The 16,553-nt window shown below is 30.8% G+C and overlaps 1 protein-coding gene across 1 annotated transcript in view; it reads left to right on the forward strand.

The window, feature by feature from the left end:
- The window catches only part of LOC107454632 (endoplasmic reticulum transmembrane helix translocase), a 54,986-nt gene that overhangs the window by 23,477 nt on the left and 14,956 nt on the right, over positions 1-16,553 (forward strand). The window contains exons 13-18 of the mRNA XM_043040758.2: positions 410-520; positions 2,762-2,887; positions 3,797-3,905; positions 5,024-5,133; positions 5,801-5,893; positions 7,500-7,596. Coding sequence (XP_042896692.1) covers positions 410-520; positions 2,762-2,887; positions 3,797-3,905; positions 5,024-5,133; positions 5,801-5,893; positions 7,500-7,596 — 646 coding nt within the window. The remainder of the gene's footprint in view (positions 1-409; positions 521-2,761; positions 2,888-3,796; positions 3,906-5,023; positions 5,134-5,800; positions 5,894-7,499; positions 7,597-16,553) is intronic.

The following is a 16,553-nucleotide window of genomic DNA, read 5'->3' on the forward strand; positions in this document are numbered from 1 at the left end:
TTAAGTTAAATTTTCTAAAAGGTCGTTGTTTGAGGCCCACCTTTTTAACATAAAATAATTTTTGAAGATCTTGTTGTGTCATAATTAAATTCTATTCCATGTCCGAAATTTTTTTATGCAGTTCCTACTGTTTTTAAGCGAAAGAAACCTTTCTTTTTTTTAATAAAATTATTTTTTAGATAATTTTAATGATTGCAAAACATTTCTGAGATACAATATATATCAGCTTGTATTGAAAAGTTAAGATTCTTTAAAAACATTTTTTTTTCTTCATTCAAATCATGTACAGTGCAGTTAAAAAATGCTTATTGCATAATATTTTAAAGCTATTTTTAATAATGATTTTTTAAAAGTGACGAATAAATTATATTTGTCAATTTTTGTGTTGAACATCTTTTTTTCCTTCTAGTTTCGAAATGTACCATCTGAATATGATCAAATTTATACTGAAATGTCAAGACGTGGGGCTAGAGTTTTAGCGTTAGGTCGCAGAGAATTAGGAATTCTGTCTCACCAAGAAGTAAGAAAAATATTTCCATATTTATATTTTATTTGCTATTTAGGAGATTTTCAAGTGCATTTACTTCTGATAATTTCATAAGACTTGCTTCTTTAATTGAGTTTTAATAGTCATCAGATATCATCCCTAGCACAAAAATAACTTGGGGCCTTCATTGGACCAATATTCACGAATCTTGGCTCAATAAGGGTTCAAAGGGCTGTTATTTCTCTGATATTGGCCTTATATAGAAACGTCTGATTCACCTGATATTTTACTGCTATTTTACAGCCAATATTGGCACTATACAGAATTGTCAGATTCATCAGATATTTTATATTCATTATTCAGCCAATATAGGCCGAATTTGGTAAATAATTACTAATCTTCAATCATTATGAGGCAATGAACCTACTTAATTTTAAGGTGCTGTGGCATAATTACCACTATGAAAATTAAACATCAATTCACTGGTATATAAGACATGCTAACTTTATTCAATCAAGAGGTACCTTTTAATAGATGAAGGTTGGCATGGTCGATAACTCCGCCCCCACATCGGTGACCCGGACGTGATTTGAACACGCAGTAACGCCTACTTGACGGTAATGCCTACTTCGATGGATAGCCCACATTGAACAGTTGACTTGCTACTATGACTGCAAAATGCAACACAGAAGCAACAACGAACGCTACGACATAATGTTAATACACCTCTCACATTCAGCACTCAATAAACAGCTCTCCCAGTCTTTCACAAGTACAGTAACTAGTGGTATCGAATTCTATCCCTGATAAAATTTTGGTGGGGGAGTATTGTGGCGTAACTACCACTGCGAATATTAATCATCAATTCACTGGTATATAAGACATGCTAACTTGATTCAATCAAGAGGTACCTTTTGATAGATGAAGGTTGGCATGGTCAATAACTCCGTCCCCACAGTGTTATAGATGGTAAGTAATAACTTTTAATATGTACCATAGCATGAATTATTTAGCTATGAAGTTTGATTTTTTTTTCTATAGTTTGTTTACCATATTAAGTTTTTGGACCACTAAATTAATTCCTAGGTTATCCTACTACACCGCTAACTTTTCTTTGCTAGTGTGAACCCTAGTTATATAATACAAATGCGTATTTTAAGTAAGTTAAATAAAGTTATGTGTCTTTTTATGTTAGTGTGAACTTTATGAAAATTATTATATTAGAATTAAAAATGCTTATTGTTTCAAATACCTTTTTCTCTATCCAGAAGAACAGTAGGCCAGCAGATTAGTTTATTTCTATTTTGATAAAGCAATTGCCCATTTAACACTTTTATGATTTCAATTTAAATTAACAATTTTTTTAGGCTCATGTTCAAGTTGAGTGCAGACTGATCATTTTAAACTAAATAAATTTTGTGAATATTTTTAAAAGCTTTTAAAATTTTCTGTTCATTATAATTTATCCTATGTCTTTATAGTTTCTTAGTTGCTATTACAAAACTTAATACAATTATTTCAGGTGTATTTTTTAAAAAGAATATGTTTACAGAAAAAGATTTTATTAAAATTTTTGTCGTGAGTACCTATAAAATAATTTTTTATCCTTTCAAAATTGGAAATATATATATATATATATAATAGGAAGTATTAGTTACTCTGAGTTAGGTGTTATTATTCATCAAGAATTTTGAAGTGATTTGATTCCATTTATTTTCAAAAATCTTTCCAATTGTATTTATGAAATGTAAAAAACAGAGAAAAACAAAATTAAATATTCCTGATTTATTATTATATGGATATATTATTTGCTTGTTTTAAATAGGCCTTAAAATTGCCACTTTTTTTTAAAAGTTCTAAAAAAGTCCTTATTTTTAATTTTGAGAATAGATTGGGAAGCCTGTTTAATTGAAATGATATTGATTTATATTTGACTGTTTAGTTAAAATTCCATATTCCAATAAGTTGCATGCTGTAATAAGTACAATGTAGATTTTAATGCTAGTATATTTTCAGTTTAGTTTCAAATTCTATATTAATTTTAAACTTTCTCCAAAATTTAAAAAAAAAAAAAAAACTATTTTACAAACTTATTATTTTACTGTTTTAATTTTCTTTTGTGGTTTAAACTGCATAAATAGTTATGGAATCTCACAATTGTTCCTTTTAGCATCATCTTCTAATTATGTGTACTTCATTGAAAATATTTATAAAAAAAAGTTTTTGTATGTTATTTTTAACTTGTACTTATAAAATACTTTTTGAATTTTTTAGGTTCGTGTAATGACTAGAGAAGAGTTAGAAAAAGATCTGGATTTTGTTGGTTTTGTTATTATTTCTTGTCCATTAAAACCTGATTCAAAGGCAATTATAAAAGAGATTCAAGCTGCTAGTCACCATGTAAGTATAAAAACATCTATTTCATTTAAGTAATTAACCTATTATGTACTATAATATTGAATTTTATTAATATTTTATGTTACACATATTAAACTTTGCCTCAGTCTATAATAAAACCTCTTCCATGTGAATAAAAGATTTGTACTGTGAAAGAAGACAAGACTTAACCATTGACTTGAAACAAAGTTGCAATTAAATTTCATCACAAAAAAGACACTAAACCTTTACCTTGCTTATATTTGTTACAAAAATGTATGTCTGTCTATAAGGGAACTGTGTACAAGTCAAACTTTCATATAAAAAACTCGGAGGTCTTGATAGTTTCAACATTTAAAAAATATTAAAGGTATCAAGTTAAAATAATTACTGCATTTACATTTTAAAAGATATATAACCTATATTTAATTCTTTGTTTTTTTTTAAAAAAAAGGAAAAACAACAAAATACAATGAAATGAAAGTATTTATTAGGAATCATATACAGTATGTACAATTAGCTTTGAGCAACAGTGCATAGTGTTACTGTACCCTAGCAAATTTTGCTAGTGTACTTGGTGAGCAGGATTTTTTATTTGTGTGATCCTTTTCTAACATAGAAAACCCAAACTTAAAAATGCCTTCTATAGATAATTGTTTTGTGAAAATAACAGTTAGTGCAAAAAAAAAAAAAAAAAAAAAAAACAAGAAAGAAAAAAAAATTGTGGTTAGCAAATTTGTATAAAATCGTTTTCTTTTTCATCCTTATCTTCAGAATAGAAAATGTGAAGGGAAATCAGAATCAGGTGGAAGTTTCCAATGTTATGTTTTTTTATATGAAAAATAGGAGCTCAATTAATTTGAAGTGTGGTTAAACTGAAGTGTATATTTTTAAATCTTGCATTTAATTACTTATTTTAAATTATTTTTCTAGGTTGTAATGATTACTGGTGATGCTCCACTTACTGCATGCCATGTTGCAAGAGAACTTAATTTCACAAGTTACAACCATACACTTGTTCTAACCCCTTCTCAGAAATTAGGTATTTATTTTATTTTACAAAGTAGTGTGCAATGAATTATAGGCATGCAGGTTTTGAGATAATGTTGTCTCCCCTAACCCAAAAAAATTCAAATGGATCCTGGTTCTCTCATCAATAATTGCAGAAAATATGAAATTTTTATTCACATAAAATTTTTTTTTAGTTATTTCTGAATATAATACAAATCTTACACTGATTTCATTGTTTAGTATTATGGAAAGAATAATTTTTGTCAGATGGCAAAATTAACTTGGCAGAAAAAAAATTGAGTGGAAGGGCATAATGCCTTTTCCAAAGTTGAAAAAAAAAGAATTTATAACAGATTTTTTTAAGATGTAAATCTGGTTTTTTATTTTTATTTTACATTTACCAATCAAAACTGTGCTAAAACATGTAACCGATTCTTAATATTATTTAAAAATATTGTACTTAAAATTTCTAGCTTAAAATGATTAAAATTATTAAATTAAATAAACAAAAAAAAAATATAGTTGCATTTATTCAAGCCTCACTCTTCCTGGAATTTATAAAGACAAATACCAAATTTGTCAGTTTTATATCAAATAAGGAATAAATTATTTACATCAGTAAACATTAAAAGTAAAAAAAAAAAATCTCTCATTCTAAATCATTTTTGTCAGAACAAGTTTTTATTTATTTAAATACATAAACTGCATTTGTATTAAGTTTTAAAAGTGCTTTTTTAAAAGTATTTCTATCTAAACATAAACTTACAAGCTATAATTTAAATTTTTATCATGCAGCAAATTATTTCATATACATGGCAAATGGAAATTTATTTGTCTATATTGAGTATCAAATAATAATTTATGTATTATTTCACAAGAAAAAAAAAAAAGAAAAAAACTTAAATATCAATGGAATACACACACAACCATAAAACTGCATTTATAAAAACATTTTTGACTTAAATCAACTTATTTTCTTTTTTACTCTTGTCATTAATTGATACTCACATTGAAAATTTAAATATTCTTGAATTTTTAAAAAATATTCTTGCATAAGTATTTACTAATACATTAATACTACAGTGTTTGCTATTATATCCCCAAAAGAGAGAATTTAGTGCATTAATTAAATTATTTGTTGTTTATTAGAAAATGAATGGAATTGGGTTTCAATTGATGAAAGTGTAACAATACCAGAAATTCCAGAAAAAGGAGCTGAACATCTGTACACAAATTATGATCTATGTGTCACTGGCGAGGTTTGTTGAAAATGGTTTCCTTAAAGCATTGATGAGTATGAAAAAAAAATAATGAATTTAATTGCTTACTTAAACCATTAATATAAGTAAAAATTCATTCAAAATGTAAAAAATTATTCTTGTTTAAAATTTTTTCTTTCTTTCTGAATTGAGTCATTGAATGAATTTACATATTCTAATTATTATTTATAAACTTCCTGATTGAAAGACAAAAACATTGATATGTATGTAAAAAAAGCATAATTATTATCAATAAATCATTAATATGTGTTGAAGTTTATGCATGCTGTAAAATATGTTTTAAAAATTCACGGATTTTCATTCCAAATTTCTTTTTTTCTAAATTGAGTTATTGAATGAATTTACATATTCTAATTATTATTTATAAACTTCATGATAGAAAGACAAAAGCATTGATATATATGTAAAAAAAAATAATTATTATCAATAAAGCATTAATATGTGTTGAAATTTATGCATGCTGTAAAATATGTTTTAAAAATTCACACATTTTCATTCCAAACTCTATTTTTCTAAATCAAGTTATTAAATTAATATCAAGATTATTTTTATAATTATGAAATGGATAATTTATTTACTTACAGAAGGAAAATTATATTAACACGTTTCCTTCATACTATACATTTTAATATTGTTGCATTTTCAGGGATTAATGCGTCTTTCAAGTGTGAACTATGATTTTCTGAAATCCATTATTCCCCATGTGAAAATATATGCCAGAGTTGCTCCAAAACAAAAGGTAATTAAGAAAAGTTTATTTTGTAATTCTAGAAGAAGTGATTATATTACGAAAAGTCTTATTGAAAAAAAAAATAGAAACTCTTTCAAATACATTTAGTCTGTGTTTCTTATTTATTAAAGTACAGTTCAAGTATAGACTATAAGCATTTTTCTACTAAATACCATGATATCTTAATCAACATTATTTCTATCGATTTTTTTTAAACTAGTGGGCTGCGTCCCCTGCTCGCTAACGCTCGCCAACCCCGGAAAATTGCTATTCAATCTTATATGGTTTTCTTCGCAAACTAAGCTCGCTTCCCTCGCTACTAACTTAGGTACATTGCAAATGCACAAAATTCTAAGAATTCAAAACAATCATTCAAATCCATATAACAACTTTTTTAAAGAAAAAATTACATCTTTTTATTAAATACTAAGTCATTAAAATAAATTAGAATTCAAATAAATGACATGTAATTCATTAAACCTATTAGAAATGTGCTATAGTATAAAATCTTAAAGCGCAAGAGCACGACTGAGACTCATTTTTCAATGAATAACTAATAATAATAAAACAAATAAATTCGTGATATAAACAAAAATCGTCAAATAAATTCGTAATATATAAATTCGTGAAAAAAAGCGCTTTCGACAAAATACTAAAATAGAGATCTATCAACAAAGATTACTCACTTCTGTTTACACATTTGGTGAGAATGCTTTCTCTGGTTATTTCAGTTTCCGTTTTTAAAAGCGCTATATGTTGAGCCACCTCACCGAGATTTGGCATGTGGCATTTTTAGCGGCAATCAGTGCTCGATTTTCTAGCGTTGCCATTCGGGGAGTTGTAATGAGGCTTTTTTTGTCGCCGTGTAAGAGAAATATATCTATAGATACTGTTGGCCCTTGATTATCCTATCTAATGTTGTGGAAAGATAAGCCAGATAACAAGGGAGACAGATAGGATGGACCCATATAATTAAAAATGCATGTTACACATTTTAAGATAAATTATTAATTCAAAATTACTAATTGTAAACTACACAATTATAAAGGATAAATACTAGAAAGAGTCAAACCATACCTATGTTTATAGGTTAAGAAAGTATTCGTAAATAAATCCTGGTAGAATGTATTCTAATACAGAATCTGCAGTAAACTACTATAAGGTTCCATGTGCTGAAGAGATTTTGGCTGATGGATATTTCGTCATCATTCTTGAAAATGAAACAAAACATAATAAACTCTCTCTTTTTTTTGTTAATTCAAAGCCTATATTTAATGATTCTAAGTTTTTACTTTTTTAAAGGAATTTGCAGCCTTAAATAGTTTTTTACTACTAGATTGAACAATTATCAGCATTATACAAAAAAGGTAAATGTGTAAGCTATTTCACTTAAGTCATTCTAATTAAATTATGTGTGGTGGCATAAATAATTTGCATCGGTCTTGCATTTGGTGAGATTCAAGCATCCAGTTGGATTTGATATGTACTTCAAATTTTATATTTTGTACTTAGGTGTCACATTTAATAAACAAAACTTATAATACGAACAACAAAGATTATTAACCATTCTTTTAAAGATAGCCTGTTTGTAATATTTTTTGTTTTTCTTTCAAAGGAAAATATAATAACAGAAATGAAAAGCCTGGGTTATGTGACATTGATGTGTGGTGATGGAACAAATGATGTTGGTGCTCTTAAACATGCTCAAGTTGGTGAGAATAGCATTTAGTTTACTCAATCCATAGTGCATCTTGATATTTTTTTTATTATCTAATAATATTTTGTAGTCGAGAAAATGTTAATTTTATTCGATTTTTAATTAGGATTTCAATTTCCTCAATTATTAGGGATCTCAAGTTCCTCAATTTTACTACTTTTTCATAGGTTGTTTCCTATAGTTTACGGTGCAACTGTGAAATTAATTTATCTAGTTTGGGGTTTATGTTTATTGCTATCAATATTCAACTCCATAGTCTTGTAATTTTGAACTAGACCCAGAAGGCATGGGTAGTCTTGGATCAAGCAACAGGGGCAAACTAGTCTTTATGGAGGACATTTTGATGGATCTACCTACACATATTCATTACATGGTAAGGAAAACCACTAAAACCTTCCATGGTTAGACCAGCAGCAAGAGAATTCTGACCTATGATCCATCTACCTCTAGGAGTATTTTACATCAGCACAGTGGTTACAGCAAGAATTAACAAACAACTGTAATGTTAAAAAGATTTGCAAACTTTTTTAAATAAATAAATTTGGCAGCTTTCTGTCAATTTTCTATCTAGATAAAATATCACTAAAATCAATGTATAATTCTTAATTTTAAATTTTTTTCATTAGTCCAAGTTCAAAAAATGCAACATTGGAGTAACCTCACAAACATTAATAATGTAGATGAAAAATACTTTTCATTTAGGCTTATATTTTAAGCTTATTTATAATTGGCACATAGAGTGTTGGCTAAAGATGGACAAAACTGATCCTACATAATCTTGAACAACTTATGCAAGATCACAACATATGTTGTGTTGTTTCTTTGGCCATTTGCCAATACTTGCTGAGCCTGCTAGAAATCAAACGAATTTTTAAAGCAGAGGGTGCATTTCTTATTTTTTCAGTGGAGCGATCTTTGACCAAGAATATAACTTTCCCCCCACACGTCACAGCCTGTTTTTTTTTAACGGACCAAATTAAACTCCAGTCTTTCATAAACAGATCATAATTTTGACCTGAACTAAAGAACGATCAATCTTTAATTTAGGATGTGCTATTGGTTTTTTATGGGAACTTAGAGGACTTTGTGACCATGACAGATTTAACGTGCACCAGTCATCATTTAAAACACAGGAATTCTTTGGTTGGTAGGATTTGAACTCGCATTCTCACAAGCTTACCATCCTACCCACCTAGCTATCCTGGCCACAAAAGTTTTGAAAATAGCATCATATTTACTTAAAAAGGGAAAGTGATTTTTTTCATTAAAATACTATTTATTTATTATTTTTGTTAACTTTATATATATGATGCTTGGTAAGAATAGCTAGATTGGTACCAGCTCAAGCACTTTCCGTGTCATCTGCTCAGGATAAAAATTATGTGGCAATCTGACCATGGGTATTAAAATATAGTACCTTAAAAAACGGGACTAGGTGCTTGGTAATGGCTGGGTGATGTGTAAATATAATTCAAAAATGAAGCAAGGATAGATTTTGTGCTGTACTCAGATAAAGCTAAAAAACATGAAGAAAGTGCAAATAATGCAGCATAAACAAGCAGTTTCAGTTCTATAATATAAAACATTCTTCAGTGTCAAAAAACTCAAAATAAAGGAAGAAAACACAGAGAGGATAAAGAAAATTGCAAACTAGTTACAACAAGGAAGAAAATAAATTGACCAATAAGAGAGGGGATTTGCTTGATTAAGATAATAAAACAAAGAAAAATATAAGAAGCAGGTCTCACGGGGTTGGATGGCAGGGTTCTTGCTGTCCTAAAATGTCCTAAAAAAGTGCTAAAATTTTTCCCCAACTTCTTTAGGGCCTAAAAAGTGCTAGAATTTCTTCTGAGTGCTAAAAAAGTGCTAAATATTTTTTATTTTGGCGTTTTGAATTTTTTTTTGAGTGATCGGATTCCTTAAATCGGTTTCCCTAAATCCTTAAATTCTGTTGCCTTCAGCTCTCCTGCTGCCTCCATCTTTTTAGAAGATTGTTGGGCTTTGGGGAAAGAAGTTCCTTCTTCTGAGATTTTATGGGCTTTAAAAGTTGTAGAAAGCTACTATTCTTACAATTTTTCCAAAGACACTGGAAAATTATTTAGTACAATGTTTCCAGACAATTCAATAGCACGTCATTTCACCTGCAGTGAATCTAAGTGTGCAAATCTCTGTCATTTTGGACTTGCACCTCATTTTAGCATGCTACTTCTGAAGTGCATTGATAATGCCAAGTTTTATACATTGCTTTTTGATGAGTCTTTGAACAAAGCGTCACAGCAGAAGCAGTTGGATATACATATCCACTTTTGGAACCCAGTAAAGAACATTGTAGAGACGCGATACTTAACATCAGCTTTTCTGGACCATTCTGTAGCAGATGACCTTTTAGCCTGCTTTTATGCATCAGTCAAAAATGTAGACCTTAAGAAATTATTGCAGATTTCTATGGACGGTCCTGCTGTCAATTGGAAGTTTTATAATAATATTCAAGAAGATTTGTTAAAAGAACATGGTGTTCAATGCAATGCAATAGGAAGTTGTGGGCTTCATATTTTAAATAATGCATTCTACAAAGGTGAATCTGAAACAGAATGGCTCATTGGTTCCATCCTGAGCTCAATCTTCTATCTTTTCAAAGATTCACCCACAAGAAAAGAAGATTTTATTAATCAATCAACTGAGAACAAATTACCACTAAAATTTTGTAACCACCGTTGGCTGGAAAATGCACCTGCAGCTGAAAGAGCAATATTGCTTTGGAATGATCTGAAATCTTATGTGAAAAATGTTGGCAAGTTTAGAAAAGTGAAATGTAAATCCTTTTTAACTTTACAAGAAGCAATAAAAGGCAAATTAATTCTTGTTAAACTGAACTTTTTCTTAAATGTGTCGGAGCTAGTTTCACCTTTTTTGAAACTGTATCAAGCAGATCGGCCACTTTTACCATTTTTTGCTGCAGATATCCAGGATTTGGCATTATATAGTGTGCAATTATATAACATTCTGAAGCCAGAATCTACAGAAAACTTAAATTCTCTGGAGAAACTGTGCCATTTTAATTTTTGTGATGAAAAGAATTATGTCTCTCTGACAAAAATCAGTGTAGGTTTTAAAGGTGACCAAATTTTAAAGCAGTTGGCCTCAAAAGTTATTTCTGACCGGGATCATATTAATATAAAGAAAGATTGCAGAAAGTTTATCACCAAAATGTTAGAAACTTTACTAGAGAAATGTCCAATAAACTATTCTGTTAGAAATGTTGCTTGCATCAATCCAAAATTAATGTCAGAAAACAAAAGCAAGTGTGTTCTAACAATGAGAAACATATTAAATTACTTAAGTCAAAAATAGAAAATTGAGGAAAAAGATTGTGACAAAATTAAGCTGCAATTTGCATCATGTATAGATTAATTATGTAATTTTTACTTCATGAATCGTGAAACACTTTATTTGTATTTTTTTAATATCATGTATAGATTAAGTATGCTATTTTTACTTTACATCAAGAGCTAATTTTTTTTTCATAGTCCTAAAAAAGTGCTAAAAAAGTCCTATTTTTTTTTTTAAATAATTGAGCTAGAACCCTGGATGGGAACTCCAGGTGTAGAAATTCAAAGAAAATATGTTTTCAAACATTAATAAAAAAGTTCTTGAAAGGTCAATGAACAAATACAGCCATTATTTTTCAAGTGGAATAAATCCATTTGGAGCTGAAATGTAGTTTGTTTATTTAAATTTTTGGAATTTTAATAATCACTTTTGTATTTTGATGTTTTCAAATTATAGTGTTAAAAACATCACCCAAATTGATTAACCCTTTGCCAATGTTTTTCAATTCATTCAAACACTAACCCCTTAAAGCCTCAGGCTTATACAACTTTTCAAATGGACTTATTCCACTTTCAAAAAGAATGGTACAGTTATTAGAATTCCAATTAGGACTGGGCTATAAATCGATGTATCGCGACATATTGATTTAACGCCTATATCGGCAAGTCGATACACCGACTTTTGTTCCAGGCGATGCATCAGAAATCTGATTTAAGTCTTCGAGGAAAGACGATATAGCGATATAAGACACGCAAGAATCTTCCCTTACTATGTATAAATCCCGATGCCGACTCGGGGTGTTCGTTTTGTTATGTGGAAATGGCCTTGATTGATTAGCGGTAGAATCAGAACTAGAGTTTTGAGAATACTATATTGTGATCTCGCATGTTCGTTTTCGAGCCTCTTAGTTTTTTTCTTTGTCGCGACTTGATATCATTTCTTGTAGATTATTTTCAGTGGGACTAACTTCGTGATCGCTGCCATTGCCTTGTTCTGAACGCAATCTATTATTGAATAGAATTTATAAAGAGTTTCGTCATTAATTAGGTAATTTTTTTTCAACAAAACTTTTTCTTATTTTTAAATGTGAAAATTTTCTAATATAAGGCGCCCATAAAGAATTAAGTTACAAAGTAATTAAATTTGTTAGGTTTTTTTTTGGATAAAACTTCTTATAATTTAATGGGTTTTTATTACTAATTTTAAATGTATAAATCTTGAGTTGCTTTTATTTTTAGAAATAAAGTTAAAACAAAACTTATTTTTTGTCATTTGAATTTGGACATAAGTCAATCAACTTCGTTTATTCAAAAAAATTTGAAAGGTTTGCGAATTTTATTCATTTTTTTTTCGTTTTATTAGAGAGTACAATCAGTTTTTTAAAATTTTCTTTTAATATTATTCTTTTAATAAAGGAATAATATTATTAATTTATTCTTTTAATATTAATTAGCTAAATATATTATCGAATATCACAATTCTTTTGTTTTTATTTTTAAGAATTTAAACCTTACTTTGTTTTTCATTCATAATTCGGCCATTATTCAATTTAATGTAATTATTTATGCGAAATAATAATAATAAAAAATAGTGATTTAAAAGCGTTTTATAATTTTTTTTTTTTGAAATTTATTTAGCACTTTGTTTTGAACATACAAATAATTTTTAACGAACTTATTTTTTAAATTTTCTTTTTATATTGTTAGGTAAATATATTGATAAATTTCTATTTTATTTATTTTTTCATTATTTATTTTTATCACAAACGGGTTGGTCGCTATGGCCTCCGGCCCCGCGCCAACCAACCAAAATCACCATAGTGATATTTTTCCTTCACTTGTTGCTGAGGTTGGCAACGAGTGACTGAGATGGATGCCATGTGTTTTAAAATGTAACCAAGTAGTGTGTGTTTAAAAGGGAGATTAAAAAAACTATCTCCTACAAATGTACCATGAATAAATTTTGTTTTAACATTTTTAATAAAGTCTTATAACTGAAGCTTTTAAAAAGTGTTATAATGGCGCACCAACTAGAGGCCCGGATCCCCGATAATCCGATTTTGTGTGTGATAGCGTCACCCGAAAGATCGTTCTTCAACGGTCTTTTCTTTTTATTTTGTTTCTTCTTCCGCTCGCTGCAGCTGTGCGTGTGTGTTTTTTGTTTTGTTCGTGTTGTTGACATTGAATAACTGTGATTCTTTTTTTTTTCTTTCGCCTTTGGGGAGAGAAAAATGTTTCTTCGGTGGTTTGAAATAACTTTTACAGCTCTTTCAATGATTTAACATAAATATTTTGATTTGTTTTATTGCTCTCAATTTATAAGAATACTTAATCAGTAATTGTGTTGTTATTTAAGTGTTTTAAGTAATCTATTTTAAAATAATTTTGCTTACTTGCATTACCTATATATGTTTATTAGAAATGTTTTATAACTGGTTAATAATTTAAAAAGTGCTCATGTATTTCATTTATGTGATTAAGGTATTATATTTACTAAAATAATTCTGATTAAATTTTGTATTGTAAAAGTTGGTCAAATATGCTATAAAAGTTACCTCTCTAAGATCATTTTGCCATAACAATTACAGTATTATTTTAATTCTCTAAAGTATGCCCTTGTGCAAGAATCGCCCCAGTGTTTACATTAAGTGTTACTAATCTAAAGTATGCCCTTGTGCAAGAATCGCCCCAGTGTTTACATCAAGTGTTACTAATCTAAAGTGTGCCCTTGTGCAAGAATCGTCCCAGTGTTTACATACAAAGTGTGCCCTTGTGCAAGAATCGCCCCTGTGTTCACATTTATAATCTGTGCTCTGAAAATAAAAACGTTTTCTTTTGTTTATTGAAAGATGACGTTCTTTGGAAAAGCTCGTAAGGAGGATTTAATTCTCCTTGCTAGTGAGTTGGGTGAAGATGTCACCCCTGATTTTAAAATTATTGATTTGAAGAAAGTTATTACCTCTAGTGATAACTATGAAGAGGAGTTTGTAAAAGAAATGCTTAACACGATCATTTCCCAAAGACAGGATGCTGCTGAGGAGAAAAAGAGAGCTGCTGAGTTAGAAAAGGTCACCATCGAGAGCAACGAAAGAATCAAGACAGAGCAAATGAAATTGGAACTGGAAAAGATTAGACTCGAGATAGAGGCAAGACAGTGTGGACCCTCCACCAATACTGATGGTTTCCGAAGAAAACCTGTGATTGATTTGTTGTCCTTAATGCCCCGATTTGATCCAAATAATAACGACATAAACCTATATTTAGTGCTATTTGAGCGCCAAGCTCAACTCAGTGAAGTTCCTAAAGAATTTTGGGCATCCAATCTTATTGGACTGCTGCCCTATGATGTTGCGCAGCTAATTGCAAGAGAGAGTGACGAGGTTGCTAGCAATTATGACAGAGTAAAACTACTACTTCTAAAAAGATTTAAATTGACGGCAGAAAAGTTCCGCCAGCTGTTTGTGAAGCATAATAGGACTAACTCTTCGTCTTGGCAAGATTTTGCCTATGAACTTAGGAACTTTTTCCAAGGTTGGGTTAGTGGTTTGGAAATAACCACCTTTAGTCAATTAGGAGAATTGATTATATCTGACCAAATTAAACGCAAAGTGCCGGCAGATGTAAAAGATCATTTTATTGATGAGTGGTGCCAGTTGAACACTGTGGAAGGGCTTGTCAAACGGCTTGACGACTATGAAGCTGTAAGAGTGAAGAGGGAACCAGCCACTTCAAGCTCCACTGCCCGAGTTGACTATAAAAGATATTCGAAACCAAGTAGAAGGGGATACCCTGATACAAGACCGAATTTTCAAGAACGTTCTAGGCCGGAAAATTTTGAACTTCAACCAAAGTTAACATGCTATGGCTGTGGAAGACCAGGGTACATCAAGGCAAAGTGCCCTACCTGCTCTCCAAATGTTTGTGCAAGTGCTATCAATCTGCACGCTTGTCATATTTCTTCCTCTCCCATAGCACTGCTTGATGTTGAGATTTCTGACATCAAGGCCAGAGTTTGTGCTGATACAGGAGCAACCCGCTCCATTGCTGGAGAGACATTGTTTAAGATGCTGAAAGAAAAAGGAGCCCAATTCCAAACTAAAGAGGTAGTCATGACTTTAGCTGATGGAAGTCAGACTACAGTTGAAGCATGCGCCACCCAGGTGCTGGTTAACATTGAAGGTAGAAAATTCAATCATGAACTGTTAGCCCTGCCCGAGGCTACTGGAAATAGAACTCTACTGGGGAATGATTTTCTGGAAAAGACTGGTATCGTCCTAGATATCCAACGTAAAAGATGGCACTTTGGTGATGAACCTCATCATAAAATCTATTTCCGGAAGGATATCCATAAACCTGGTTTATCCATGAGCAACATTGTGGCAAATGAATGTAGCCTACGAGAAAATGAAGGAGAGCCTCTGACCCCAGAGCAAAGACGAAGGATTTCCATACTTCTCAGTGAATTTGTAGATACCTTTAAACCAGGGGGAGACCCTACTCCCTTTGCCGAGCATCGAATTAATACTGAAAATCATGCACCAATATCAGTTCCGCCATACAGACTGTCACCAGCCAAGAAAGAAATTCTTAAACAAGAATTGGATGATTTGTTAAAAAAAGAAATTGTAGAAGAGAGTGAATCTCCCTATGCAGCTCCCGTTGTGTTGGTTCCCAAACCAAATGGTAAACACAGACTCTGTGTCGACTATAGAAAGCTTAATGCTGTGACTGTCACAGACTCCTATCCTTTGCCAAGATTAGATGATCTCTTGCATGATGCTAAAAACATAGGCTATATTTCCACTATAGATCTCCAGTCCGGTTATCATCAGGTGAAAATTCATGATGATGATAAAGACAAAACAGCGTTTGTAACTCCTATGGGTGCTTACAGATTCAAGAGGATGGCATTTGGGTTAAAAAATGCCCCTGCAACGTTTCAGAGACTAATGGACCGTTTTAAAAATGGACTCCCCTCAGTAAAAATTCTCATTTATTTAGAGGACATAATCATCATGTCACCTACTTTTGAAGATCATCTAAATGATCTAACTCTTGTGTTCAAAAGACTAGCCCAATTTAAATTGAAAGCTAACCGCCTAAAGTGCAATTTCGCTTGCTCTAAGGTAAAATACTTAGGTCACTACATAACTACCCGAGGACTTGAAGTAGATCCAGAAAAAGTAGAAGCTATAACCAAGCTTCCTGTCCCTAAAGATATAAAGCAGGTTAAATCCTTCCTGCAAACCTGTTCATGGTATCGTAGGTTTATAGAAGGCTTTTCTACCCTGTCGAAACCATTATGTGAACTTACAAAAAAGAATGCTGCTTGGAAGTGGACTGAGCAGGAACAAAAAGCTTTTGCTGCCCTGAAAGAGAAGTTGGTTTCTTCTCCCATTCTGAAACAAGCTGATCCCGACCAACCTTACACAATAAGAACTGACGCCAGTGGTTATGGATTGGGTGCTGTTCTCTTACAGGGGGAAAATGAAAAAGAACACCCTATAGAATATGCTAGCCGTCTTTTGACATCTGCAGAGCAAAATTACTCGACTACAGAGAGGGAAGCTCTAGCTGTTATTTGGGCTTTGAATAAATTTAGAGGGTACATTGATGGTGCCCA

This window comes from Parasteatoda tepidariorum, chromosome 3 (assembly GCF_982258835.1).
Source record: "Parasteatoda tepidariorum strain Cologne lab strain chromosome 3, Ptep-v5.0, whole genome shotgun sequence".
In the NCBI taxonomy this organism is placed as follows: Eukaryota; Metazoa; Arthropoda; class Arachnida; order Araneae; family Theridiidae; genus Parasteatoda; species Parasteatoda tepidariorum.